Source organism: Oryctolagus cuniculus, chromosome 5, assembly GCF_964237555.1.
Source record: "Oryctolagus cuniculus chromosome 5, mOryCun1.1, whole genome shotgun sequence".
Taxonomy (NCBI): Eukaryota; Metazoa; Chordata; class Mammalia; order Lagomorpha; family Leporidae; genus Oryctolagus; species Oryctolagus cuniculus.
Window position 1 is genome coordinate 84,929,338 of NC_091436.1, and position 27,400 is coordinate 84,956,737.

General features: G+C 41.0%; 2 protein-coding genes across 17 annotated transcripts in view; one reads left to right on the top strand and one right to left on the bottom strand.

The window, feature by feature from the left end:
* ORC3 (origin recognition complex subunit 3) overlaps positions 1–26,144 on the bottom strand; it is a 91,995-nt gene extending 65,851 nt beyond the window's left edge. For 5 of the 14 annotated variants that reach the window (XM_051854484.2, XM_070073792.1, XM_051854485.2 and 2 more), the window contains exons 1-8: positions 25,357–25,498; positions 22,831–22,885; positions 16,192–16,289; positions 12,429–12,573; positions 7,869–7,973; positions 6,436–6,587; positions 4,347–4,480; positions 2,021–2,180 (exon numbers count right to left, since the gene is read on the bottom strand). In XM_051854484.2, the coding sequence (XP_051710444.2) occupies positions 2,021–2,180; positions 4,347–4,480; positions 6,436–6,587; positions 7,869–7,973; positions 12,429–12,573; positions 16,192–16,289; positions 22,831–22,885; positions 25,357–25,380 (873 nt within the window). In that variant the 5' untranslated portion in view covers positions 25,381–25,498. Of the gene's footprint in view, positions 1–2,020; positions 2,181–4,346; positions 4,481–6,435; positions 6,588–7,868; positions 7,974–12,428; positions 12,574–16,191; positions 16,290–22,533; positions 22,661–22,830; positions 22,886–25,356; positions 25,499–25,583 lie in introns of those variants that run through there. The other 9 variants (XM_008263194.4, XM_070073793.1, XM_002714568.5 and 6 more) reach the window with 4 other exon arrangements.
* Positions 25,492–27,400, top strand: part of RARS2 (arginyl-tRNA synthetase 2, mitochondrial) — an 88,985-nt gene continuing 87,076 nt past the window's right edge. For all 3 annotated transcript variants that reach the window (XM_070073798.1, XM_070073799.1, XM_070073801.1), the window contains exon 1: positions 25,492–25,629. In XM_070073798.1, the coding sequence (XP_069929899.1) occupies positions 25,594–25,629 (36 nt within the window). In that variant the 5' untranslated portion in view covers positions 25,492–25,593. The remainder of the gene's footprint in view (positions 25,630–27,400) is intronic.

Genomic DNA, 27,400 nt, shown 5'->3' on the forward strand with positions numbered 1-27,400 from the left:
AGAGTTAGCCTACAAATTAGGAGGCTGGCCTCCCGCATCAGAGTTTGCAGGTTCAATATCTGGCTCCAGCTCCTGATTCAGCTGACCCTGGGAGGCAGCAATGATGGTCCTAGAACTTGAGTTCTTGCTACCTACTTGGTAGACCCAGATGAAGTTTCTGGCTCCAGACATTTAGGGAGTCAATTATTGCTGTCTTAGAAAGATGGATGGATGGACGGAAGGAAGGGAGGGAGGGAGGGAGGGAGGAGGGAAGTGAGTGAGTTAAAGAGGAGAAAATAGAGGAGAGGGGAGGGGAGGGGAGTGCAGGAGAGAGGTGAGGCAAGGAGAGAAAAGTCATATTAGGCTTAGTGTAGAAGGTCAACAGAATTTCACTACAACCAAACACTTCATACAGTGGTGAATGGTTCAAGTTCTGGGTATTCTGCTTCCAATTCAACTTCCAATGCACATCCTAAGAGGCAGCAGATGATTGCTTAAATACTTGGGTCCTTTATACCCATATGGGAAACCTGAACAGAGTTCCAGGCTCCTGGTTTCAGCCTGGCTCAGTGCTGACTGTTGCAAACATTTGGGGAGTGACCCAGTGGATAGAAAAGTTCTCTTTCCCTGACTCTCTTTCATGTAAAATGAAAAAACATAAATTTTAAAAATCTATTAAAGTGTCAATAAATCAGATGAATAATACTATTATGAAGAGTAGAAATGGTTAATAAATAAGGTAGTCATTAGTTTACCTCACAAAAACAGCATAAAGCACATCTCAAAGGAGTTGCTTCTCGGGAAAAGTTTGTGGAAGGTCAACATCAAAGTGTCCTATTTCTTTCTTTCCTTTTTTTTTTTTTTTTTAAAGATTTATTTGAAAGGTAGAGTTACAGGGAGGGGGAGGGAGGGAGGGAGAGGGAGGGAGGGGGAGAGAGAGAGAGAGGTCTTCCATCTGCTGGTTCACTCCCCAAATGGCCACAACGGGGGCTGGGCCAGGCTAAAGCCAGGAGTCAGGAGCTTCTTCCAGGTCTCCCACACAGGTCCAGGGACCCAAGGACTTGGGCCACCCTGTGCTGATTTCCCAGATGCATTGGCAGGGAGCTGTGTCAGAAGTCGAACAGCAGGGACTTGAACCATCACCTGGGCTTTAAACCACTGTGCCACAGGGCTATTTCTATTTAAGTAGAAGTTTTATAGTAGCCGAGGTTCTAGGGAAATTTTAATATTTATTTGTTGTTAAGGCCAGCATGATACTCAGTTAGAAAAGGGTCTAATCCAAAAGTTGTACCTCTGAAATTTATATTTCTTAAATAAAAGCTTTCTATTAAAAAAAGTCTATTAAAAACTTCAAATCACTTTCTATAAAATTTAAGAGTTAAAATATATTGCTATTGCTTATAGGAATCTATAAATTCTATAAAATAGTTGTTTTTAAAACCTGTAATTTTGAGGCTGACACTGTGGTAAAGTGGGTAAAGCTGCTGCCTGTGATGCCGGCATCCCACACTGTTGTCAGTTCGAGTCCCGGCTGCTCCACTTCCAATCCAGCTCTCTGTTAATGCACCTGGGAAAGGAGCAGGAGATTGCCCAAGTGGTTGGCCCTCTGCACCCACGAAGGAAACCCAGAAGAAGCACCTGACTCTTGGCTTCGGACCAGCTCAGCTCCAGCCATTGCAACCATTGGGAAGTGAACAAGTGGATGGAAGATTTCTGTCTGTCTATCCATCTCTAACTCTTGCAAATAAATAAGTAAATCTTTAACATAAATAAAATCTATAACTTTATAGGTTTTATAGATATATAAACATATATAGGTACCACTCTTGGTAAAGCTTATTACTTATCTGGAGTTAATTCTATACAAAATTACTTATAAAATGTTATAACAATTATTACATAAAACTATTAAGATAAGCAAAGCGCTATGTTCAGTTTTGCATTCAGAGATGTGGGATACATCATTAACATTTATATTTACAATCCATTCTTGGTAGTTTTCCTTTCCTTCTATTTCATTGGTAAAACTTTTAATTTTTACCTTATCAAGTACTGAAGTCAGGTGCTCCTTGCAAGATAATGATTGGAACAGCTCTATACACAACAGAGATGACACTGCATGAGGAAGCAACCGGTGGATGATAATAGGAGATGTGGCGATACCAAAAATGAGTATTAGTGGAAATTCATGCAGATGTTGACTAGTTTTCAAAGAAAGATACAAAAGTGAAATCTCTTTAGTAAACGTATTTCAATATGCTGTACTACAAGATAAGACAAGCTTTACTGCACACAGACACTAACAAGTATCATTCCAAATACTAAAATTTTCTAGGTCATTCATTTTCTTCTGTTAAAGTAACATAGAAGTAGTTATTTCCAAGACATTCTAGCTTTGAATTCAATCTATTAATCTATTAATGGTTCCTTTTCATTTTAAAAATAAAAACATAGAGGGCAAGAAAAATCAAATGCCCCACTACTGCTATATAATCTCAAGTGTTAGAAGAGATATTAGATACCATTTAGTCTAACCTCTCCCTCAGAGTCTGTCATACCTACAATCTTCTTTACAGTTAGGCATCTAACCTATGCTTCAATAATTCAGTGACATAGAGCTCCTTAAATACTCAGGGCAACTTATTCTATTTATAAGCATTTCTAATAGACACTTCGTGATCCAGTCACAGTAGCCAAGATTAGGAAACTTTTCTTGGGGTAGGCATTGTAGCACAGTGGATTAAGGTGCCACCTACAAAGCTGGCATCCCTATGAACACTGGGTTGAGTCCTGGATGCTTTACTTCTGATCCAGCCTTCTGTTAATGTGCCTGGGAAAGCAGTGGAGGGTGGCCCAAGTGCTTGGCTTCCTGCCACCTCCATGGAGACAGAATGGAGTTCCAGGCTGTTGGTGTTGGCTTAGCACAGTCCTGGCTGTTGTAGCCATTTAGGTACTGATCCAGCGAACTGAAGATATTCCTATGTCTCTCTCTCTGTAACTCTGCCTTTCAAATAAAAAAATAAATCTTAAAAAAAAAACTTTTTTACACATATATAAAGTCATCTTAATGGACATCATTAAAAATGATATATCACTTCCTCATATTCTTGAACAAACTGAACACTTTAACACTACCAGAAAAACACAAATAACTTCTACGAGGTAAAACAGCACTATCTTTGAGGACTATTACAAGACAGAGAGCTCTCTATCATGACTAAATGATTTTGATTACTCTCTCCTGTTAGCCACTGCTTTTCAGTGTTTTAGCTATACACAGTACTACCTTCATAGATGTAAAGTACCTCACTCTCTGCCTGTTAAGTTTGTCTTTACTTTTAATGGATAGAGTAGTCAGAAGCCTGAGCTCTAAAAAGTGTAATTTTTTGTAGTTGACTTCCTCAGCATGGTAGGCACATCAGTGTTAGCATGAAGGAAAGTCCTGGCAGCTAGAACTCTTAAAGTCAAGACAAAAAAAATTCTATGAAAATACAAATTTCAAGTGTGTTAGTATATTATACACAGTATGGTTTTAGGCAAATGGAGTTAAGTATTAAGCCAAGTTGACATTTAGAGAAAGTCAAAATATATTAAATACAGTTTTTCACTAGAAATACATAAATCTAAGGTAGTGCTATTTGGAAAATATTCTTGCTTAGTAAAGCTATGTGCAACTCAAAGCCTCTAAGACTGCCTAGTTATCATAAAGATGTAGTAAATTGGGGCCAGCGCTGTGGCACAGCAAGTTAAGCCACTGCCTGCAGTACCGGCATCCCATATCGGGGCGGGTTCGCGTCCTGGCTGCTTCACTTGCAATCCAGCTCTCTGCTGTGGCCTGGGAAAGCAGTGGATGATGGCCCAAGTCCTTGGGCCCCTGCACCCACAGGGGAGACCCAGAAGAAGCTCCTGGCTCCTGGCTTCGGATCAGCGCAGCTCTGGCCATTACAGCCAATTGGGGAGTGAACCAGCGGACGGAAGACCTCTCTCTCTCTCTCTGCCTCCCCTACTCTCTCTGTGTAACTCTTTCAAATAAATAAATAAATCTTAAAAAAAATGATCTAATAAATTATCTCCATCTGGAGTAGTTTATCCCATTTAAGGCACAACAGACTTTGGTGAAATAAACTATACTTTATACTGCCTTACCACGTTCATTAAAAATGGGCTAAGTTTGTGATTCCTGTTCTTGAGTTAAGAAGCAAATGAAAAATCTGAAATGTATTTGAACATTTAATGAAAAAATTTGGTATCATTTTGAGCTTTGTCCAGTTGGACTCAAAATGAAGATTATGCTTTTTAAGGTAAAAGGAATACTTTTTCTTAATAAAAAAGAATTTTGCACAAAACCCAGGTGACAAACCAAATACCTGCTCATTAGTATGAAGTCTTGGAGCACTTTTGTAGTGAAGCTTTCCATATCTTTTAAGATAAGCACAACAGGAGGAGAATGCCATTGGCTAGAAGTAGTCCTCTTTTTGCTTGGAATTTTTGGTTCTGTCTTCTTTTTAAGCCATTATGGAAAGAAGGAGTTAAAAAGTAAGCTTTATCACCCAAACAAAGCTACAGTGCCACATTTGACATATTTCCCTTCACACTTCACAGTAACATTGTTTCTTTTATTTCTTCTATATAATAGAAACTCCTTTCAACAGTTACTAGCAGAATCATTCTAACATGGGAATAATAAACAAGAAGAAAAAGGTGCAGTAAAATTTATAGTGTATATAAAATATTTATATTTTTTGCTGGGAAGAATGACAAGAAAAATGGGAAGAAAATTTTCAAAATTGATTTTTCTACCAGTAGAAAGTTATATTTTGTTTTGCTTAAGAAGTCCTAGTATTCTTAATTAGAAAGCATAAAAATAGCACTACTTGCTGCTCTGCTATTATGAAATTTCAGGCTTAAAAAGGACCTTAAGGGGTGGGCATTTGGCCTAGTTAAGACATTGGTTTAGCATACACATTCCACATTGGAGGAATACCTGGGTTCAATATACAGCTCTGGCTCCTGACTCCAGTGTTCTGCCAATACAGACCCTGGGGGCAATGGTGATGGCTCAAGTAATTGGGAGACCTGGACTGAATTCCCCCCGTCTTGGTTTGGCCCCAGCCACTGTGTGCATTTGTGAAGTAAATCAGTGGTTGGAAGCTCTATCTGCTCGTGTCTTTCTCTCTCTGTGTCTCCCACAAAATAAACAACAACAATGAGCCTTAAGTATCACCTGGCCCAAATATAATCTTCTAAAGATTCCTGATATCAACTGTAAGTAGTGTTTGATTCCCAGAAAATTTAAAATTGTAGACTGAATTAATAAGCATTAGTTCCTATATGAAGCAAAATGAAACTTCTCTCATGATGACTGTAGCAAAAACGTTAATTGGAAAAATGTCACCACCTCATTTTTTCCCTAACTTGTCTGGTTACACAGCATCATGAAATAAAGCTGAAGTTTTACATTGCAGTTATCTTGAATCACCTAGGTTATACATTTTCTCCAGAGGCCATAATGTAGAATGGAACTTCTTTTTATTTGTCTGTTTGTTAAATATACTTACAGAGTACCAATTCCCCAAGAACTCTAAACATGGAACAACTCAGATTTTCTTTAAAAAAATACGTGATTATTCTTCATAGGACTAAGTTAACAGTACGTACTAGCAAGATGGTTCCACTACACAAAAGCAAATATTGAAGAACCAAAGAGATTAAAGTTATAGCCATTGTCACAGAGATAGAATGAACCTAAGAGGTAATATATTAAAGTTACAGCCATTGTCCCAGAGGCAGAATTTGTGGTAGACCAATTCCTAATGCTCTGTTATTCTCATGGGATGACATTTTTCCACAAATAAAATGTTCTTGTAAAAACCTAAGCACTGCCAGCGCCGCTGTAGCTCAATAGGCTAATCCTCTGCCTGCGGTGCCGGCACACCGGGTTCTAGTCCCGGTCGGGGCGCCGGATTCTGTCCCGGTTGCTCCTCTTCCAGGCCAGCTCTCTGCTGTGGCCTGGGAGTGCAGTGGAGGATGGCCCAAGTGCTTGGGCCCTTCACCCGCATGGGAGACCAGGAGAAGCACCTGGCTCCTGCCTTCAGATCAGCGCGGTGCGCCGGCCATAGTGTGCCGGCAGCGGCGGCCATTGAGGGGTGAAATAATGGACAAGGAAGACCTTTCTCTCTCTCTCTCTCTCACTGTCCATTCTGCCTGTCCAAAATAAAAATAAAAATATATATATATAAAAAAAAGAACCTAAGCACTTACTGAAAATTAGGCTACACAGTAATAAAAAGAACAATCTGAAATTCTTGTCACTTAAAGAAAACAGCCACTATTAAATTAACACTTAATGCTATGTAAATATATTCTTTAAAAAAATACAGTACTGTATCTAATATAATTCTATAACCCAGTCACATCCAATATCTATCTCGGAGAAAATCATCAGTTTATATTTACCTGTGTGACAGTCTTATACCAGTTTGAAAGCAAATCCATTGAACAATGTGTCTTTTTCTGGGTGACCTGAACACTTTCTTCCTCTTTGGATTTTACATCCACACAGCAATTCATCAGTTGTGAGACCAACTTTTGCAAAAAATGTTTTATATCTGCAGAATATAAAAAGTAAGAAAGCTTATTTCCTCTTAAAATTGAAGCCCATTGGGGCTGGCGTCATGGCACAGGTTAATCCTCCGCCTGCGGTACCAGTATCCTATATGGGCGCCTGTTCTAGTCCCAGCTGCCCCTCTTCCAATCTAGCTCTCTGCTATGGCCTGGGAAAGCAGTAGAGGATGGCCCATGGGAGACACGGAAAGAAGCATGGGAGACCGGGAAGAAGCACCTGGTTCCTGGCACAGCTCGAGCCATTGCGGCCATCTGAGGGGTGAACCAATAGAAGGAAGACCTTTCTCTTTGTCTCTCCCTCTCACTGCCTGTAACTCTACCTCTCAAATAAATAAATAAAAATCTTTGAAACAAAAAAATGGAAGCCCATGAAACTTTGGCAAATGAAACTAATTGAGTAGAATGTGTTTTCCTATATTTACCATCAATGTAACTAATGTAATACTTAATATATTAACTATTAATGCTCATTAGAATCCTAAATTTCATAATTAAGACAAAAACTAAAGTTTTCATGTATATCTATAACAAAAGTGGAGCAAATGTATAAACAGGAAAACTATGAATTATATTAGGACTAGTAAGTATTCAAATTACACTAGACAACAAAGGTTTTCAAGATCCCTAAAAGAACAAAAGTACTATTTACATGAGTTAATTTACTACTTATAAATCATCCTTTATAGTAATTTTTAAAGATGTCTTTAGGACTTTTACTTAATTACAAATAGTATGAATATGAAATATAAGTATATAAAATTCATCTTATCAATGCAAATTCAAATAAATTTTAGTGTATTACATACCCTTTATGAAATGATGGTTTCAGATATCCAAGATTAGTTTGCCACTGGATTATTTTTACCATGGGGGCCTTTCATACTGAGACAATATAATGATTTATGACTATAAATATGAATCTATATAGTCTACTCTCTGTTGGGCTAAAAAAAAAAAAAAAGAGTTCCAATTTCCCCTATTCTCAGCTTTCTGTTCTAAACCTTTCTACTTATTCAGTGGGTTAAGAAAAAATCTTGAAAAATGATTGGACAACTATGGCTATGATATGGCAGGAACAAGGCCACAAAAAGGATGTAAAAGGTGGTAGAGTACAGTTACAGTAGAGATTACTTTGGGAGCCAGTAGAGCTCACCCTGCCAAAAATGTAGGCTGCTCTTCCACCACATAAGGGATGAAAAAAGAAGGGAGAAAGAAATGGAAGTTTGTTAACTCTCTTTGAGGTAACTGTGGCATTCATATTTTACCTGGACAATCTTTAGCTTGCAATGAGACTACATGTGGTGTGACATTATTCTGAAGGGCTTCTGTTAGACTTCTGAATATTAATTCATGATCTGTGACATTCACACCTATGGGACAAAAAATTAATTAGCAACATTTTATTAATCATCATAATTTTAGTAATAATTTAACAACAAAAGATACTTAATAAAAAAAACTACCAAGTAAAAATACTTGAAAATATGATGAGTAACAGAAATCAAGAAAATAACACTGCATAAAGAGATATATATTGGGGGCCGGTGCTGTGCCACAGTGGGTTAAGCCACTGTCTGCAGTGCCAGCATCCCATATGGGCACCGGTTCAAGTAGCGTCTGCTCCATTTCCAATCCAGTTCCTTGCTAACAAGCCTTGGAAAGCAGTGGAGAATGGGCCAAGTATTTTGGCCCCTGCACCAACATGAGACCCAGATGAAGCTCCTGGCTCCTGTCCTTGGCTTGGCCCAACCCTGGACACTAGGCCATTCGGGGAGTGAACCAGAGGATGGAAGACCTTTCTGTCTTTCCCTTTCTCTATCTGTAACTCTACCTCTCGTATAAATAAATAAATCTTAAAAAAAAAAAAAGCATGTTTGGAACTCAAGTAAATTAAACTTTGTTTCTAAAAACTAATGACAAAGGAAACGCTGTGGCATAGTGGGTAAAGCTGCTGCAGGCCTGCAGTGCTGGCATCCCATATGGGTGCTGGTTCAAGTCCCAGCTGCTCCACTTCCAATCCAGCTCTCTGCTATGGCCTGGGAAAGCAGAAGAGGATGGCCTAAGTTCTTGAGCCTCTGGCCCCACATGGAGACCTAGAAGAAGCTCCTGGCTTCAGATGGGCATAGCTCTGGCCATTGCAGCCAATTGGGGAGTGAACCAGAGAATGGAAGGCCTCTCTCTCTTTCTCTGCCTCTCCTTCTCTCTCTGTATAACTCTGACTTTCAAATAAATAAATAAATCATAAGAAAAAAACAATCATGTGTCGCTCCCCCTCTTCGTGGAGGTACGACACTAGACCCTGCACTGTTCTTTTGTCTGCTCGGCCCTTCCCGGGTTTGCTGCTGGTCCTTCCCGGGTTGGCTGCCATCCCTCCACCTCCGTGGAGGGGCGGGCCCCTCTGCCACTTTCCCCACTTCCGCAGGGGGGGAGCGGCACACCGCCGGCCGGCTCTCTCGGGGCTTGCTCAGATGTTATCCGGATGTTCCCCTTAGATGTTCCTGGTGCATGTTGTCTCTCTCCTCCTTTATAGTCCTCTTCCACCAATCCCAACTCTGCTACCCACACGCCGAGTACGCTGCTCTCCTCCAATCAGGAGCAGGATCAGCTCCTGCAGGTTATTGGTCGAACTGGAGGCAGCTGTGTAAAAGTTGTTTACTCCTCTCCCAGCGCCATATTGTGGGAGAGCAGATGCATAGAATAAGTCTTAATTCCAGTAACTTAGTCTAGTCCGAGGTGCTCCCAACAATCATGGAATTTTCCTAGTATTACCAATAATTTTTTACATCATACTAGAATCCAAATGTTTGCTAAAGATAGACCTTTTTTATTTTGACAGGCAGAGTGGACAGTGAGAGAGAGAGACAGAGAGAAAGGTCTTCCTTTGCCATTGGTTCACCCTCCAATGGCCGCCGTGGCTGGCGCGCTGCGGCCGGCGCACCACGCTGGTCCGAAGGTAGGAGCCAGGTATTTATCCTGGTCTCCCATGGGGTGCAGGGCCCAAGCACTTGGGCCAACCTCCACTGCACTCCCGGGCCACAGCAGAGAGCTGGACAGGAAGACAAGCGACCGGGACAGAATCCGGTGCCCCGACTAGGACTAGAACCCGGTGTGCCGGCGCCGCTAGGCAGAGGATTAGCCTAGTGAGCCGCGGCACCGGCCAAGATAGACTATTAATGATGGATATTAGTATCCAAGAAATTCATAACCTGCAATCAAAAAGCAACTTACGTACGATTCATCCAATCCCTCTTATAGGCAATTGGTATTAATGAAATGATCTGTAATTATAAACACAGGAAAATAAAATTCATACTATAGAGTAATTCTATTGGAGATATTATTTTTTTTAAAGATTGATTTATTTAATTGAAAGGCAGAGAGTTGCTGGCGCCACGGCTCAACAGGCTAATCCTCCACCTGCGGCGCCAGCACACCGGGTTCTAGTCCTAGTCGGGGCACCGGATTCTGTCCCGGTCGCTTGTCTTCCTGTCCAGCTCTCTGCTGTGGCCCGGGATTGCAGTGGAGGATGGCCCAAGTGCTTGGGCCCTGCACCCGCATGGGAGACCTGGAGGAAGCACCTGGCTCCTGCCTTTGGATCAGCGCGGTGCGCCGGCCGCAGAGGCCATTGGAGGGTGAACCAACGGCAAAAGGAAGACTTTTTTCTCTGTCTCTCTCTCTCTCACTGTCTACTCTGCCTGTCAAAAAATTAAAATTAAAAAAAAAAAAAAAAAAGGATTTAAAAAAATAAAAAGAAAGGCAGAGAGTTACAGAGAGGCAGAGGCAGAGAGAGAGAGAGAGAGAGAGGTCCTGCATCCACTGGATCACTTCCCAAATGGCTGCAATGGTGATAGCTGTGCCGATCAGAAGACAGGAGCTTCTGTGGGTCTCCCATACAGGTACAGGGACCCAAGGACTTGGGCCATCTTCTGCTTTCCAGGCCACAACAGAGAGATGGATTGGAAGCAGAGCAGCCTGGACTTGAACCGATGCCCCATAGGATTCTGGCACTGCATGCAGTGGCTTTACCCACTATGCCACAGAGCTGGACCCACGAGATATTATTTTTATTTATTTATTTATTTTTTTATTTGACAGGCAGAGTTAGATAGTGAGAGAGAGACAGAGAAAGGTCTTCCTTCCATTGGTTCACTCCCCAAATGGCTGCTGCGGCCGGCGCGCTATGCCAATCCAAAGCCAGGAGCCAGGTGCTTCTCCTGGTCTCCCATGCAGGTGCAGGGCCCAAGCACTTGGGCCATCCTCCACTGCACTCCCGGGCCACAGCAGAGAGCTGGACTGGAAGAGGAGCAACCGGGACTAGAACCTGGAGCTCTGGCGCCGCAGGCAAAGGATTAGCCTAGTGAGCTGTGGCCCCGGCAGGAGATATTATTTTTAAGAAGTATAAAAATCAGGGGATGGTGTTGTAGCTTATCAGGTTAAGACACTGCCTCCAATGCCAGCATCCCATATGGGTGCCAGTTCAAGTCCCAGCTGCTCCACTTCTAATCCTGCTAAGGTGCCTGGGAAAGTAGCAGAGGATGGTTCAAAGTCCTTGGGACCTACACCCATGTGGGAGACCTGGATAAAGCTCCTGGATGGCCACTGTAGCCATGTGGGGAGTGAACCACTGGATCCAAGATCTTTCTCTATTTCTCCCTCTCTCTCTAATTCTGCCTTTTTTAAAGATTTATTTATTTGAAAGTCAGTTACACACAGAGAAAAGGAGAGGCAGAGAAAGAGAGAGAGAGTTCCTCCATTTGCTGGTTTACTCCCCAGTTGGCCGCAATGGCCGGAGCTGTGCCCATCTGAAGCCAGGAGCCAGGAGCTTCCTCCAGGTCTCCCACATGGGGTCAGGGGCCCAAGGAATTGAGCTATCTTCCACTGCTTTCCCAGGCCATAGCAGAGAGCTGGTTCAGAAGTGGAGCAGCCAGGTCTTGAACCAGCACCCATATGGGATGCCAGCACTGCAGGCCTGCAGCAGCTTTACCCACTATGCCACAGCATTGACCCCTGTCATTGGTTTTTAGAAACAAAGTTTAATTTATTTGAGTTCCAAACATCTAAACTGCAGGCAGCGGCTTACCGGCTATGCCACCATGCCAGCCTCAATAAAATAAATCTTAAAAAAAGTATAAAAATCAAATCTACCAACATACCAGTGGTTTCTTTTTTACCAAATGCATATATTTTCACACTATATCTAAGACAGAAAGAGTAAAGAGTTTCCTTTCTGATCAAAAACTGAATAAAGAACTAGCTGGATCAATTTTTCTTAATTTACATATGATATGATCAATATAAGGAATGTTATTGGTTTTGAATGTATGCAAAGCAAATTATAGTTCATTTAATTCTGGAAATAAGAGACAAAGCAAGTCAATCAAGACAAATTATTTCCCACTATTCTCAACAATACAATTATCAAAAAAAGTAAAGCATGGGCCGGCGTTGAGGTACAAGTAAAGCCACCACCTGTAGTGCTGGCATCTCATACGGGCGCTGGTTCAAGTCCCACCAGCTCCACTTTCCATCCCACTCTCTGTGATGGCCTGGGAAAGCAGTGGAAGATGGCCCAAGTCCTTGGGTCACTGCACTCACATGGGAAACCTGGAAGAAACTCTTGGCTCCTGGCTTCAGAGTGGCCCAGCTCTGGCCGTTGCAGCAATCTAGGGAGTGAACCAGCAGATGGAAGACCTCTCTCTCTCTGTCTCTCTCTCTCTCTCTGCCTCTCTGTAACTCTGCCTTTAAAGTCAATAAATAAATCTTTTTTTTAAAAAGTAAAGTATATAGACATATTTACCCGTGAATAAACACATCTACACACATACCAAGCACAAGAGCAGCAGTTGGAATTTCTCTGAGTTTTATCTGAAAGCCCCAGTTCCTTGAATTCTTCTGGAATCCAGAATGAGATTTTTGCAGAAATTCAATTAGATTGTCAAACAGGTTTTTATTTAATTCCTCTTGTAGCCGCTATAAAGAAAACACAAAACTTGATGAATTAAAATTAGTAGTAGTAGTAAGCTGACATATCTTTCCTATAGTAGAAAAATATTAAAACTTCTCTTTTTCTCTGTTGTTCAGTAATTTTATTCTATGAAATAAACTAGCAACATATATACACACAAATACTTATACATATATATACACACACACATACATCTGAACAGGTGGAAAAAAACATTAGTAATATTTTTAAATACTGAAACATGTGAGCCATATACAAAGTATGAAAAAGAGCTAGACAGTTTAATTTTTTTTTTTTTTTTTTTGACAGGCAGAGTGGACAGTGAGAGAGAGAGAGACAGAGAGAAAAGTCGTCCTTTTGCCGTTGGTTCACCCTCCAATGGCCGCCGCGGCCGGCACGCTGCGGCTGGCGCACCGTACTGCCGATGGCAGGAGCCAGGTTCTTCTCCTGGTCTCCCATGGGGTGCAGGGCCCAAGCACTTGGGCCATCCTCCACTGCACTCCCTGGCCACAGCAGAGAGCTGGCCTGGAAGAGGGGCAACCGGGACAGAATCCGGCGCCCCGACCGGGACTAGAACCCGGTGTGCCGGCGCCGCTAGGCGGAGGATTAGCCTAGTGAGCTGCGGCGCCGGCCTAGACAGTCTAATTTTAAAGATCATTTTTAGCTACAGAAAGAAATAGGGACTTGAGGATAAGGGGCAGGGGAGGGAGTAGCCAGGCAAATTATGAAAGGTAAGGGGAGAAAAATCACCAAACATACAGGTTGTCTTATTATGCAGATAGTGTCCTGGTTATCAGAAGGCTTCCAACTATAATAATTTCTGTCTCAACCAGAGTATGACCCCCAGTGCCTTCTTTCTGTGAATGATTTGTGATAGACACCGGGAGATATCAGACAGAAAAGTCTCTGCTGGTATCCACAGTTAAATCATGTGGAAATATGCAAATGTCTTTTTACAAGAGCACAGCTTTTCAGAGCCACTATTGTGTCTGCAGTGCCTCTGAAGAGCCATCTGGAAATATGCTAAAGGACTATATTTTCAGGCTGCCTATTTTGATCTCTCTCCTAGTTTTGGAAAGAAGTGTCATGGATCCAATTCCAAAGATTACATATTAAATAATTAAAAAATAGATGAAATAAAAGACTTTTCCTTACACCTCAGTAATTAGTGCTTTGGAGTCTCCATTTTAAAATCCCTCTCATTTATTCATTTAAAATTTACTAGCCATTTATGAATGATAGTTTCTACTCCTCAAAGGGAAGAAATTAGGTACGAATGGATAATTAAAATAGCTGATAATACAGAAGCCAAGAGTAGGACCACCTAACTTGTAGGTGATGGAGGAGGTGACATGAGGTAAGGGGAAATTAGAAGGAATGAGTAAGGAAGGCAAGACAGGGAGAAAGCACCAAATATCTGGTGAACCACACATACAGCTAAGCATAAAAAACATGAGAAGTGGTAGGAAATAAGGCTGGACAAATAAGCAAATGACTAAACTAAGAGTTAAAGAGATTGGATTTTATGCTATAATGAGAGCTACTGAAGGGATGTGAAAGTGAGACATGGTCAAATCAAGGTTAAGAAGGGTTAATCTGGTAGTTCTGTGAAAACAGGATCAGAGAGGTCAGCGCTTTGACGTTATGGGTATTTGACGTTATGGGTAAAGACCTGTCTATAATGCCAGCATCCTACAAGGGTGCCAGTTCACGTCCTGGATGCTCTACTTCCAATCCAGCTTGGATCCCTGTCACCAATGTGGGAGACCTGGATGAAGCTCTTTGGCTCCTGCTTCAGCCTGAGCTAACCCTGGCTGTTGCGGCCACCTGGGGACTGAACCAGCAGACAGAAGATTCCTCTCACTGTAACTGTGCCTTTCAAATAAATAAATAAATCTTAAAAAAAGAAGAAGAAGAAGAAGAAAAAAAAAAAAAAAAAAAGAAAAGAAAGCCAGATCAGAGACAGTAAGGGAGGCTGTCCAGGCAGAGGAGCCGAATGGAAAACCCCTGGAACCTGGCACAGGGCTGCATTTGCCCGAAGGAGGACTTTTCAAATTTGGGTAATGGTACCTTAAGGGCTAATGGCAGATCTGAAGGATTTGGCATCAGGGACACCAGCTGTGGGATATATGACAACCCAGGTTAGGAATCGAAGAGGGCTTAAACTGGAAACCACCATCACATGGTACACATACTGAGCTGAGAACAAAATGCCCTTAACAAGTCTGCAAAGCATCCAAGAGAAAGATCTACTGAGAACTGTCTAAGAAGTGTTTGCATAAAGCTATTTACCTTGTCCACCAGGTCAATCTGACTTAGGTGACGTGCATATAGGATGAGTTTTGCCTTAGCCATCTGGAGGAACCTTGTGCAACCCTTTGTTCTTTATCCATATTTTCCTTTATCTATTCCCAGGAATGTCCTTCTTAAAAGTAATCAGTAGTCTTCTTTTCAGCGTACTCTGCCTCTGAAAATGTTTTTAATCAAACCTATCCTAAAGACAGTAAACTCCAACCTGTCAGAAATTCACATTTTTATAGGCCAGACCAATGTATTTTCACTGTGTAATGATAAATGAAAAATTACTGTCATGTAATAAATAAATTCTGACTAGAATCTGACCACTTTCCAAAACTCATTAGAAATCACTGGACTTGTGTTTCTGGGGCCTATGTCACTCATATTCTGCCCTGAATAAACTTTTTTTATCCTTTTCATAGAAGCTATTTATTTCTGGCAACAGAACAAAGCCACTAGGTATAAAGTGATAAAGATTGCAAGAAGCAGCAATATACTGGAGAGCACCTTGTCTCCCTAAAACTTCAAAACCAAAATCTATGACACGGCACTGGTCCAACAAAACAAGTCATATGTTCAAGATGCTGGCACCAGAGGAACCATTTTGCTGTACTGGAGAAACTGTTCAGAGCTGGAATATAGAGAACATGGTATCTGGTTATAAGGAAGGAGTATAGGATTTGGGTCAATGGTGCCATAAGGGCTTGATTTAAACTTATAAACTGAATGGATAATTTAAGAATGCAGTATTTGAAGCTCCTTGCCTTAGCAGCTATCTTTTTTTTTTTTTTTTTAAGACTTATTTATTTGAAAGACAGAGTTAGAGAGAGAGGTAGAGCCAGAGAAAGAGGTCTTTCATTCCGCTTGTTCACTCCCCAAATGACCACAATGACCAGAGCTGAGCTGATCCAAAGAAAGCAGCCAGGGGCTTCTTCTGGGTCTCCCACATGGTACAGGTCTCCCACATGGTACAGGGGCCCAGGGAGTTGAGCCATCTTCTACTGCTTTCCCAGGCCATAACAGAGAGATGGATCGGAAGAAGTGCAGACAGGACATGAACCAGCGCCCCTATGGAATGCCGGGACTGCAGGCTGGGGCCTTAACCCACTGCACCACAGCACTGACCCCAGCAGCTATCTTAAACATATGTTCCAGTATCTGATGCTATTCTTAACCTTTAGAATAAAAGGATTTTTAGAATAGACAGACCATACTTGGTCAAATTTCCTATATTTCATCAATGTTCTCACAAACTGGTGAAAAGATGAGAAGCAACAAATATGAGATTTACAGTATTAGAGAAATGTTAACAAAAAAATATTCACCTCAGTCTCAGACTTCATCTGTTGCCACATCAGCTGGTAAGTTTCAAATCGAAGCTTACTGTCCTCAGACTCATTGTTCCTTGCACTAAAATAGTCCTCTAAAACACAGAAAGAAGTTAGTTTTTTCATATAGTTAAAATTAGAAACCATGTGCAAAGTCACAAAGTAAGTGATAGGGGTTGAATTTTTTATATGCACCAAACATACATATATAATTTGTTTATCTGAGAATATTCAATATTTTTCATTTAATTTTAAGTATCATATATTTTACCATATTAATTGTATCTTTACAATTAAAATGCCTTTATTTAAAGATTTTATTTATTTATTTGAGAGGTAGAGTTACAGACAGTGAGAGGGAGAGACAGAGAGAAAGGTCCTTCGTCCGTTGGTTCACTCTGCCAATGGCCACAACGGCCAGAGCTGTGCCGATCCGAAGCCAGGAGTCAGGAGCTTCTTACCGGTCTCCCACAAGGGTGAAGGGGCCAAAGAACTTGGGCCATCTTCTGCTGCTTTTCCAGGCCACAGCAGAGAGCTGGATTGGAGGAGGGGGAGCTGGGACTAGAACCAGAGCCTATATGGGATGGTGGCGCCAGCCCCCAAAATTCCTTTAATTTTTAAGACTGCATTTCTGTCAATTACTTTTGACTTTATAACAGTTTAATAGTTTTTGGTTTGAGATCTATACATTTAATATTAATGTGTTTTCATTATTTGCTCCTATTCTAAAACCTTGTGTACTTTGCTTCCTACATCTTCTGACCTCTCCTGTGTTAATGATTCATACTATTAATATTCTTATTTTTTTGTTCCAGTGACATAGCTTAGTCCAAGTTTGTATCCTATTTGAATGTATTCTCTAAATGCTAGCCATTTATCAAAATACCAATTAATGCAGTGATTTTCTTTTTCTTCTTCTTCTTTTTTTTTTTTTTTTTTTTTTTGACAGGCAGAGTTAGACAGTGAGAGAGACAGAGAGAAAGGTCTTCCTTCCGTTGGTTCACCCCCCAGATGGTTGCTACAGTGGGCGCACCACGCCGATCCGAAGCCAGGAGCCAGGTGCTTCCTCCTGGTCTCCCATGCGGGTGCAGGGCCCAAGCACTTGGGCCATCCTCCACTAATACAGTGATTTTCAAGCTTTTTAAACCATGATCTATATAAAGGAATACATCCTACATCATAATCTACCATATATACACATAACAAACAAAAACAAAATGCCCACAAAATGTTTACCCTCATCATATAATTGCAAGTGTTTTTATTTTTACTTTTATCATTGTACACTAACATGATTTCAGAACTCACACATGAGTCTTAACTTTCAGTTTGAAAAACACCTATTTATTGAATAACTATCCTTTCTCCCATTGATTAGAGATGTGTTTTAATCTAAATATTTATATATACTTTGAATTATTTTTGAACTTCCTATTTTCTTGTACTGAACCCAACTCTATTCCCATATCACTTCTGAACTGTTTTAACTATTGTAGCTTGGTATATGGTACATTTTAATCATTTTAATATCAAATATATCCAGCTCTTCTTCCTACTGTCACCAAACTTTGATACTCTTGTGAAAAAATTTAGGCCACTCGTTCAAATTAATTTTTTCAGTTAATTTTTTCAAATTAATTTTATATCAATTCTGTCACTTTTTCAAAAATAATTACACTGATATTTTGATGAGGTAAAATCAAATTTGTAGATTGAGTTAAGAGATAAAATATTTTTTAATGATTAAGAGAAGAGAGGCAGAGAGAGAACTTCCATCCACTGGTACTCTCCCCAACTAGCCTCAACAGCCAGGACTGGACCACTCTGAAACCAGGAGCCTGGAAGTCCATCTGGGCCTCCCACATGGGTGGAAGAAGACCCAAGCACTTGGGCAGTCTTCTGTCTCTTCCCAGGCCCATTAGTCAGGAGCTGGATCACAAGCAGAGCAGCAAGGACTCAAACTGGCACTCAGATAGGGAATGCTGGCATCACAGGCAGCAGTGGCTGAACCTTCTGCATCACAATGCCAGCTTCTATAGTCTTTTTTAAGTGCCAGATATTTTATTATAACAGCTAGAGCTTTCACAGTACTATATTTCAGTTCCGAGTATTCTACCACCAAGGTTTAATATTAACTGATGGTTTGGAACAGAAATTCTCTCTTATGTTAAGGAACTTTGCTTTTAATCATGGTTGACTACAAGGGTTTAACAATCATTGATTTTTAACTTTAGAAAAATTTTTAGGGGGCCAGCGCTGTGGTGTAGTGCATAAAGACACCACCTGCAGTGTCGGCATCCCATAAGGGTACTGGTTTGTGTCCTGGCTGTTCCACTTCCCATCCAGCTCTGTTATAGCCTGGGAAAAGCAGCAGAAGATAGCCCAAGTCTTTGGGCCTGTGCACCCACGTGGGAGACCTGGACAAAATTCCTGGCTCCTGGCTTTTCAAATAAAATAAAATAAATCTTAAAAAAAATTTTTTTTTTAGATTATACTGAAGTCATCACGTGGTAAAACAAGTTATAATGTTATAATGGACACAAAAAAGCAAGGAAATATTGTATGACTAAGAGACAAAAGAGAATAATTAGCTTAAAAGCAAACAAAAAAGTCATTTTATACTGAAAATCGGTAAAATACTGAAGTGGCAGGAAAGGATATAAATTTGTTATGTTTGGGCAATGCTTCATCAAAATACATCACACAAAATCCATATAGAAATTGGCAAACAGCAGCAGCAGGATCCTTTAATCTCCTTCCCATGACCTCTCTGCTTTACAGATGAAGCTGGTAAAACTACATCAGCACTGAGAGGAGCTGCACAATGTGAGCCCTCACCACTGTCAGGCTTCACCTGCCTTGTCTCCCATCACAGTGCTTTAATCAGTGTGGTCGCCCGCACAGTGCTGGTGCTGCGGAGTCTCTCCCCAATTCCTGCTCACTTTTTTTTTTGGATGAGCAGTCATCACAGAACACCAAGGAAAGGAAGAGTTACCAGTCCTATCCTAGTCATATGCCCTAAGTCTCTTTAAGTGATGAAACAGATGGTGGGCAAAATACAGAGCATCTTCCTACTTCTTCAGGCAATCTGTTTGAAGAATTGATGCCAGGAAGATAAGTGCTAAAATGTGGGTATGTTTTATTCATTCCTATTCCAGCTGAGTTGTAATCAGGGTCAATTCTGCTAATATTTTCATTAATTAGGACAATATCTACTGGGCTTAGATGAGAAAATGAAAAACAAAATTTAATGAACCTCTAAAATTCAAATTATACACATTAGGTGTACTAACACTAAAACGTGTAAACAAATCAATAAATTATAGCTGAAAATCAATACAAAAAGTTCTCAGTGGGGCTGGTGACCTGACATAGCAGATTAAGCTACCACCTGCAGTGCTGGCATCCCATATGAGCCCTAGCTCAAGTCTTGGCTGCTCTACTTCCAATTATCTGTTATCCATGTGGGAAACCTGGCTGGAGTTCCTGGCTCCTGGTTTTGGCCTGACCCAGCCATTCTGGTCACTTGGGTAGTGAACCAGCAGATAGAAGATGTCTCTGTCTCTCCTTTTCTCTCTGCAACTTTATCCTTCAAATAAATAAATTGTAAACAATGTTCTCAGCAAAAATCTGCGTCCTATTAAGAAAGGCAGTATTAACAAAAGGTTGGTTAGACTATGGGCTCTGGAATCAGACAAATCAAATCCTGGCTCTATAATTCATCAACATTATAACACTGAGAAAGCGCTTTCTGTTCTTTCCCATACATTTAAATGGAGATAATAATCCATGCCTCATAGTTTGTAGGGATTAAACAAATTAACAAATTAATGCTTACAACAGTCTTACAGGTAGTAAATATGCAAAAAAGTTGGTATTTTTATTAATTATTGTGGGGAGCAACTCGGACTAGACTGTTACTGGAATTAAGACTTATTCTATGCATCTGCTTTCCCACAATATGGCGCTGAGAAGGGAGTAACAACTTCTACGCAGCTGCCTCTCGCCAACTTGAGTGATGACCTGCAGGAGCTGATCCTACTCCTGATTGCAGGAGAGCAGCGTACTCGGCGTGTGGGTAGCAGAGTTGGGATTGGTGGAAGAGGACTATAAAGGAGGAGAGAGACAAGATGCACCGGGAACACCTGAGGAACATCTGAGCAGCCCCCGAGAGAGCCGGCCGGCGGTGTGCCGCTCCCCCCCTGCGGAAGTGGGGAAAGTGGCAGGGGGAACCGCCCTTCCACGGAGGTGGAAGGGTCGGTAGCCAACCTGGGAAGAACCAGCAGCAAACCCGGGGAGGGCCGAGCAGACAAAAGAACAGCGCAGGGTCCTGTGTCGTTCCTCCGCGAAGAGGGGGAGCGACAGTTATAATTGCATTGCCAATGATATATCTTGCATGCTATGTCTCCTCATGGATAATAGGGGAACAAGTCTTAATTTTTCTCTGAAGTATTTCCCAATAAGTTTTAGCAATCTTCAATGCTAAAGAAAGTTGTTCATAAATCAATCACATAAAAATAATTTAAGTGGGATGGGATCTGGGACCCAGTATTTTTAAAAGTTCTCCAAGTTGAAATCTGAGTAAGACTAGTAAATTGTATCAATGATAGAACTATATGCAGTATCACAACCAAGACACTATCTAAGTTCCTGATGAACACAGATGCAAAAATCCTCAACAATTCTAGCCAGTTGAATCCAACAACACATCAGAGAGGTCATTCTCATGGACCAGATGGGATTTATCCCTGGTATGTAGGGATGGTCCAACATTTGAAATCAATCAATGTGATACATCACATTAACAAACTGAAGAACAAAAAATCATGTGATTATCGCAATAGATGCAAAAAAGCTTTTGATAAAATACAGCACCCTTTCATGATGAAAACTCTAAGCAAATTGGGTATAGAAGGAACATTCCTCACCACAATCAAGGCAATCTATGACAAACCCACAGCCAGCGTCCTATTGAATGGGGAAAAGTGGAAGCATTCCCACTGGGATCCAGAACCAGATAGGATGCCCACTCTCATTACTGCTATTCAATACAGTCCTGAAAGTTTTAGCCAGAGCCATTAGACAAGAAAAATAAATCAAAGGGATACAAATTGGGAAGGAGGAAGTCATGACTATCCATATTTGCAAATGACATGATTCTTTATATAGGGGATCCAACAGACTCCACTAAAGTAAAGTAGCAGGATATACAATCAATACACAAAAATCAATAACCTTTGTATACACAGACAATGCCACAGCTGAGAAAGAACTTCTAAGATCAATTCAATTCACAATAGCTACAAAAAAAAAAAAAACCAAATACCTTGGAATCAATTGAACCAAGATGTCAAAGATCTCTATGAAGAGAATTACAAAACATTAAAGAAAGAAATAGAAGAAGATACAAAAAAATGCAAAAAATCTGCCATGTTCATGGATCGGAAGAATCAATATCATCAAAATGTCCATACTTCCAAAAGCAATTTACAGATTCAATGCAATACCAATCATAAATACAAAGGACATCCCTCTCAGATACAGAAAAAATAATGCTGAAATTCATATGAAGACACAGGAGACCCTGAACAGCTAAAGCAATCTTATACAACAGAAACAAAGCTAGAGGCATCACAATACCAGATTTCAAGACATACTGCAGGGCAATTATCATCAAAACAGCCTGGTATTGGTCAAAAACAGATGGATACACCAATGGAACAGAATCGAAATGCCAGAAATCAATTCATGCATCTACAACCAAGTTATCTTTGACAAGGTAGCTAAAATCAATCCCTGGAGAAAGGGTAGTCTCTTCAATAAATGGTGCTGGTAAAACTGGATCTACACATGCAGAAGTATGAAGCAGGACCCCTACCTTACGCCTTACACAAAAATCCACTCAAAATGGATTAAAGACCTAAATCTATGAACTGACACCATCAAATTATTAGAGAACATTGGAGAAACCCTGCAAGACCTTGACAGACAGAGTTCTTGGAAAAGATCCTAGAGGCACAAGCAATTAAAGCCAAAACTCACAAATTGGATTACATCAAATTGAGAAGCTTCTGTACTGCGAAAGAAACACTCAGGGAAGTGAAGAGGCAACCGACAGAATGGGAGAAATTATTTGCAAACTTTACAACTGATAAAAGATTAATAACCAGAATATATAAAGACATCAGAAAACTCTACAACAACAAAACAATCTAGTTAAGAAATGGGCAAATGCAGTGACACATCCTATATAGGAACCAGTTCATGTTCCAGGTACTCTACTTCTGATCCAGCTCTCTGCTATGGCCTGGGAAAGCAGTAGAAGATTGCTCCCTGTACCTGCGTGGGAGACCTGGAAGAAGCTCCTGGCTTCGGATTGGTGCAACTCCGGCTGTTGTGACCTTCTGGGAAGTGAACCAGTAGATGGAAGACCTCTTTCTCTCTCTTTGCCTCTCTGTAACTCTGCCTTCCAAATAAATAAATAAATCTTAAAAAGGGGGGGGGGGGGGGCAAATGACTTAAATAGGCAAAAAGGCAATCTCTAAATAGTGACATATATTTAGGATATGAACTTTCCAGCTTTTGAAGGAGACATGGGAGATAAAAACCCAACAAATCTGTTATTAAAACACTTACCTATTGGCACAGAAATCTTTCTCTTCTTTAAGTTTGGCTTAAACACAAAGCAACCCTATAAAAAAAGAAAGAAAAAAAAGCATAAGGTCAAAGTAGCTGAAAAGCAGAGAAATCTGATTAACCAAGTACTTTATGTATACATGACTTTTTAAAGGGGATGAAGGAAATATTTCTTTCATGTCATAAGTAATCCTATCACTTTTCTCTGAATTCTAGAAAGAAATCTCTTTTATATAAATAAATTTTATTTATTTGAAAGACAGAGACAAACAAAGAGAGATCTCCCATCTGCTGGTTCACTCTCCAAACACCTGCAACAACTAAGACTGAAGCCAGGAGCCCAAAACTCAAGCTCAAGTGGTGTCTTTACCACTGTACCAAATGCCCAACTCAGAAAGAAAATTCTTAAACAAGGGGACAATCCATTTCTTTCCTTTCTCTCCCATGGAAGGCCCATCTTTGATTTGCTCTTTTTTTTTTTTAACTTTTATTTAATGAATATAAATTTCCAAAGTACAGCTTATGGATTACAGTGGCTTCCCCCCGCCCATAACTTCCCTCCCACCTGCAACCCTCCCCTTTCCCGCTCCCTCTCCCCTTCCATTCACATCAAGATTCATTTTCAATGATTTGCTCTTTGAGAACTAAGAGTAGATAGAGAAAAACAAATGAAATTTAAACCCAGAAAGGCCCCAATTTTATTAACTTAGAAGAGAAAGAAACTAACACTACACACAAAATGAAAAGGACAGGTGTTTGGCAGAGCACTTAAGACGCTACTTGGGACACCCACAGTCCATATCAGAGTGCCTGAATTTGAGTTCTGGCTTTGCTTCTGGTTCTAGTTTTCTGATAATGCACATCCTGAGAGACAGAAGATGAAGGTTTAAGTAGTTGGGTTCTGGCCACCCATATGGGAGATCTGCACTGAGTTCCCAGGTCAGTGCTTCTGCTTGGCCCAGCCCCACCTGTTGTGGTCACCTGGGGAATGAACCAGGGGATGGGAGATTTCTATTTCTCTGTCTTTCAAATATTTAACTGAACTCTACATATTTGGGACCTTGACAGGAAATACGTAAGTTTGGCTGTTTCTCCCTACATATCTTTCTTTATCAGATAAACTCTCATTCCTTTATCCAAGAGTTTGGCTCAAAACTTAACTCCTCTCATAAACTTTTACTAATTCTCTAGTCAGAAATGCTCCTCCCCTGGGATCTCAGAGTACCTGAACATATTTATTTTGCTTTGTTTTAAATTACTTTTATTGTGTATCATAGTTATTTATGGGTCTGCCTCTCCAAGTAGACTGTGAGTACCTTCAAAGTAAAGACAAGATTTTATTTAAATTTTTTTCTCTAATTTTTAGGATAGTGAATATCATAAGAAAAGAGAGGTAAAAATGTTTGGCTAGGGCAAGAACAAGAAGTGAAAAGTTCCCTAAATTCCTGAAATAGTCTTGAATTGCTGCATTATATAAGGTTTCCTTCATAATTATCCAACCATGCTTTCCAGGAAGAAAAAAAAAAAGACACTTCACATTCTGCAAGATATTAAAAAATACGGTTGCTATGCAACAAACAGGATTAGGTGACAGACCACTCAAAACCAAGATGACCAAAGATAGAACAGAAACAGTACCACTCCTAATAAAAACACCAGTATAGTTAAATCTATTCTAGCATTTGCACCTAGCCTAAATACTCAATCCTCTAAAACCTTAAATCCTACGGCCTACACTTCCTCCATAAGATGTAGTCTTGGAAAGCACTACTTTCCACATTATCATTTTGAAAGAAATGTCTTCCAGGTTCTTCACTTGTATTTTCAGCTTTAGGGGCTTCCTGTTGCACTTACAATAGAACTGAAGACCGTCCTTTTGGCACTGTCCAATAGGGCTTTCTGTAACAAAGGATCTATCACACTTACAAGGTATATTCCTTTTGTCCTCTGGGCCCCAAAATATGCTATTCTCTTTTTCTTTAGCCTTGCTTCCTATCCTTTGCCTAACTTCTAATCATTTTTCAGGTCTCAAAATGTCACTTTCTCCCAAAAGTCATCAATGACCTAGCAATCTATATTATTAAGTTCTTTCAGCTCTTCTCTCATTCAGAACTGTTTACCTTGCTAACACAACTCAATTGTGACCTTCAGTTTATCTATGCTTAATATCTTTGAGTGCAGAAACGTTGTGTATTTTGCTTACCACCTTAGCTCAGCATCTAACGGAGTGCCTGATGCACAGTGAATATAAAAAGAACAAAAGTAAGCGACACTAGGCCAATGCTCACAGCATGTGACCTGCACAAAGAACTTAAAAATCCTCCTAAGCCGCACCACAAGGCAGATCCTGCTCCTCGCCCCACAACCAAAGCTGGCCTCAATTTAATATGCTGCAAAGACGACTCCACCACTTCCACCCCTTGAGCCGGCCAGGGGGTCGGGCCCTACGTGACCTCCACTTCTTGCCTTCTTCAAGAAGAAATGAGGCGGCGGCGGAGCCCCAGTGAGCTCCCGCCCGCCACGTACCTTGGACACCGAGGAGGTGGCCATAGTCACAACGGCCCAGCGGAATCGTGATGCACTCGGGATTTCCCGCGCGCCCTCGCGGCAGCGAGGGCAGAGGTCAGTGGCTGGCCACGAGCCTTCCTGATTGGTCGGCAGCGCCCCCCGGGGCGTGCTTCCGGCGCGCGGAGGAGGGGCCTGTACGGGAGGGCGTGAAGAGGGCCGGGAGCTGAGGTTGTGGAGGCGCTTACCAGGACGGACATGGCGTGTGGCTTCCGTAGGTCCATCGCAGGTCAGGTACGGATCCCGGAGCCGGCAGAAGCAGGGCCACCGCGGAGCCATGGGCCCCATAACACGTCCATCTCTGCGAGCCAGTACTCAGTCGGCAGGGAGGGCGGGTTCCGAGGAATCCTGTTTATTTCTGCTAGCTCCTCCCTCTTTGAAGCTACATACAGAGGCAGATAGCGAGTGTGGAGGGTCGGGATACGGCCGAGATCAATTTCTCTGAGTGAAGAGTGAACCTTGAAAAGCACTTGTTGCTTCCCTCACTCCTTCCCACCCCACAACTTTGTCTGCTTTATTTGGGTGGAAAATCCTTAGACCGTGATTAGACCCTGTAGAAATAAGGGTTCCTCAAACCGAGTGAAGTTGGTGATGGATCTGGATCAAATTAGAGCCATCAAAAGGCTGGTTGTTTCTTTTGCAGTCACGTTGGCAGCCTGTTCCAGAATGATATTTGAGATACTGTTTTTCTTGACTCAGAATCATATTTGAACAAAGCTGTAATAATGGAATACAAAAACTGGAATTCAAAAAAATTTAAAACTCACAGGCCCCCCTGTAGAATTTTGCAGGGAAACTGCTTGTTGTGCTCATGACAAGCCCATTTCCTTTTTATTAATAGACATTTTTTGCCTGGTGTATAGTTTACCTGAGCTCATTTTTACAGTGTTTCTAGACATTTTTGAGGACAACCATCTGCCTTTCATTATGCCCACAGAGGTACTACCCTGTCCAATATGAACTCCCCCAATATGTGAATAAAACAAAGCTCAGTTTATTGCTTATTGGTGTAAGGGAGAACAACACCTCAGAGCTTTGGTAGTCTCTTAAAAGGCAGAGTCAGATTTTATTGAAAAATTGAAGTAAGGTTGAAAGCTGGTCTTTCAGGTGGCAGAGTTTGAAGGGGTTAGTAGGATTTGGCTTGAGTAGGACTGGATATCAATCTTGATAAAACAGTTTAAGATTGGAGGAAAGGGCAAGGCAAAGAGACTTGAGGCATAAACTGTTGATGCTTTCTGTTGAAGAATTGATAGATTTTAATCCTTATTTGCCTGGGGAAGACTCTTCTAGAATAGTGAAGGTATGCTAATGACGATAAAGAAATGTTAATACAGATCTTAGAGTCCAAACCATGTGGGAATAGATGGTTTCTATTCTCAACTCTTAATAAGAAGATAATGCTGTGACTGGAAATTTACTGTGTATAGTTTTGCAAAAGCTATATATTCTTCCTTGTAAAGAAAAGGTGAGTTGAATAACTAGAAACTAATATTGAGTATATGTTTGTGTAACTCTGCCTATCAAATAAAAAATAACTCTAAAAAAACCTCAAAACTGGGATATGGACTGTAGATTACTGTACATCAGTGCCTCAAGTAAATAGTTACCAGTAGACCCTTTTACCAGTACTGGTCCTAGCCCAATGCCAGGGGAAACAGCATTACACGAAGGGGAAAAAGAAACCTGTAGTTCAGGAAACCCATAGGCACAGTCAGATCGGAGAAAGCCCTAAATCCAATCATGGAGACTGGTGAAGACAATTTTACTGTTTCAGAATAGTTCTTTACTGATCTGAATGTAAGTGAATTAAAAACTATGCTATCTAGCATTTGGCAACTGATCCATGGTTCTTTTTCTTTATTTATTGTTCCACCATTTGAAGGAAAAATGTCTAATTAAAAGCATTCACTAGTCTGGGCACAGTTGTTGAAGTGAGAAGCAATTGGTATCTTCCTAAAGCATTGCTTCTGGAGCCTTGTCCTGCAGAGTAGAATCACTTGAACAT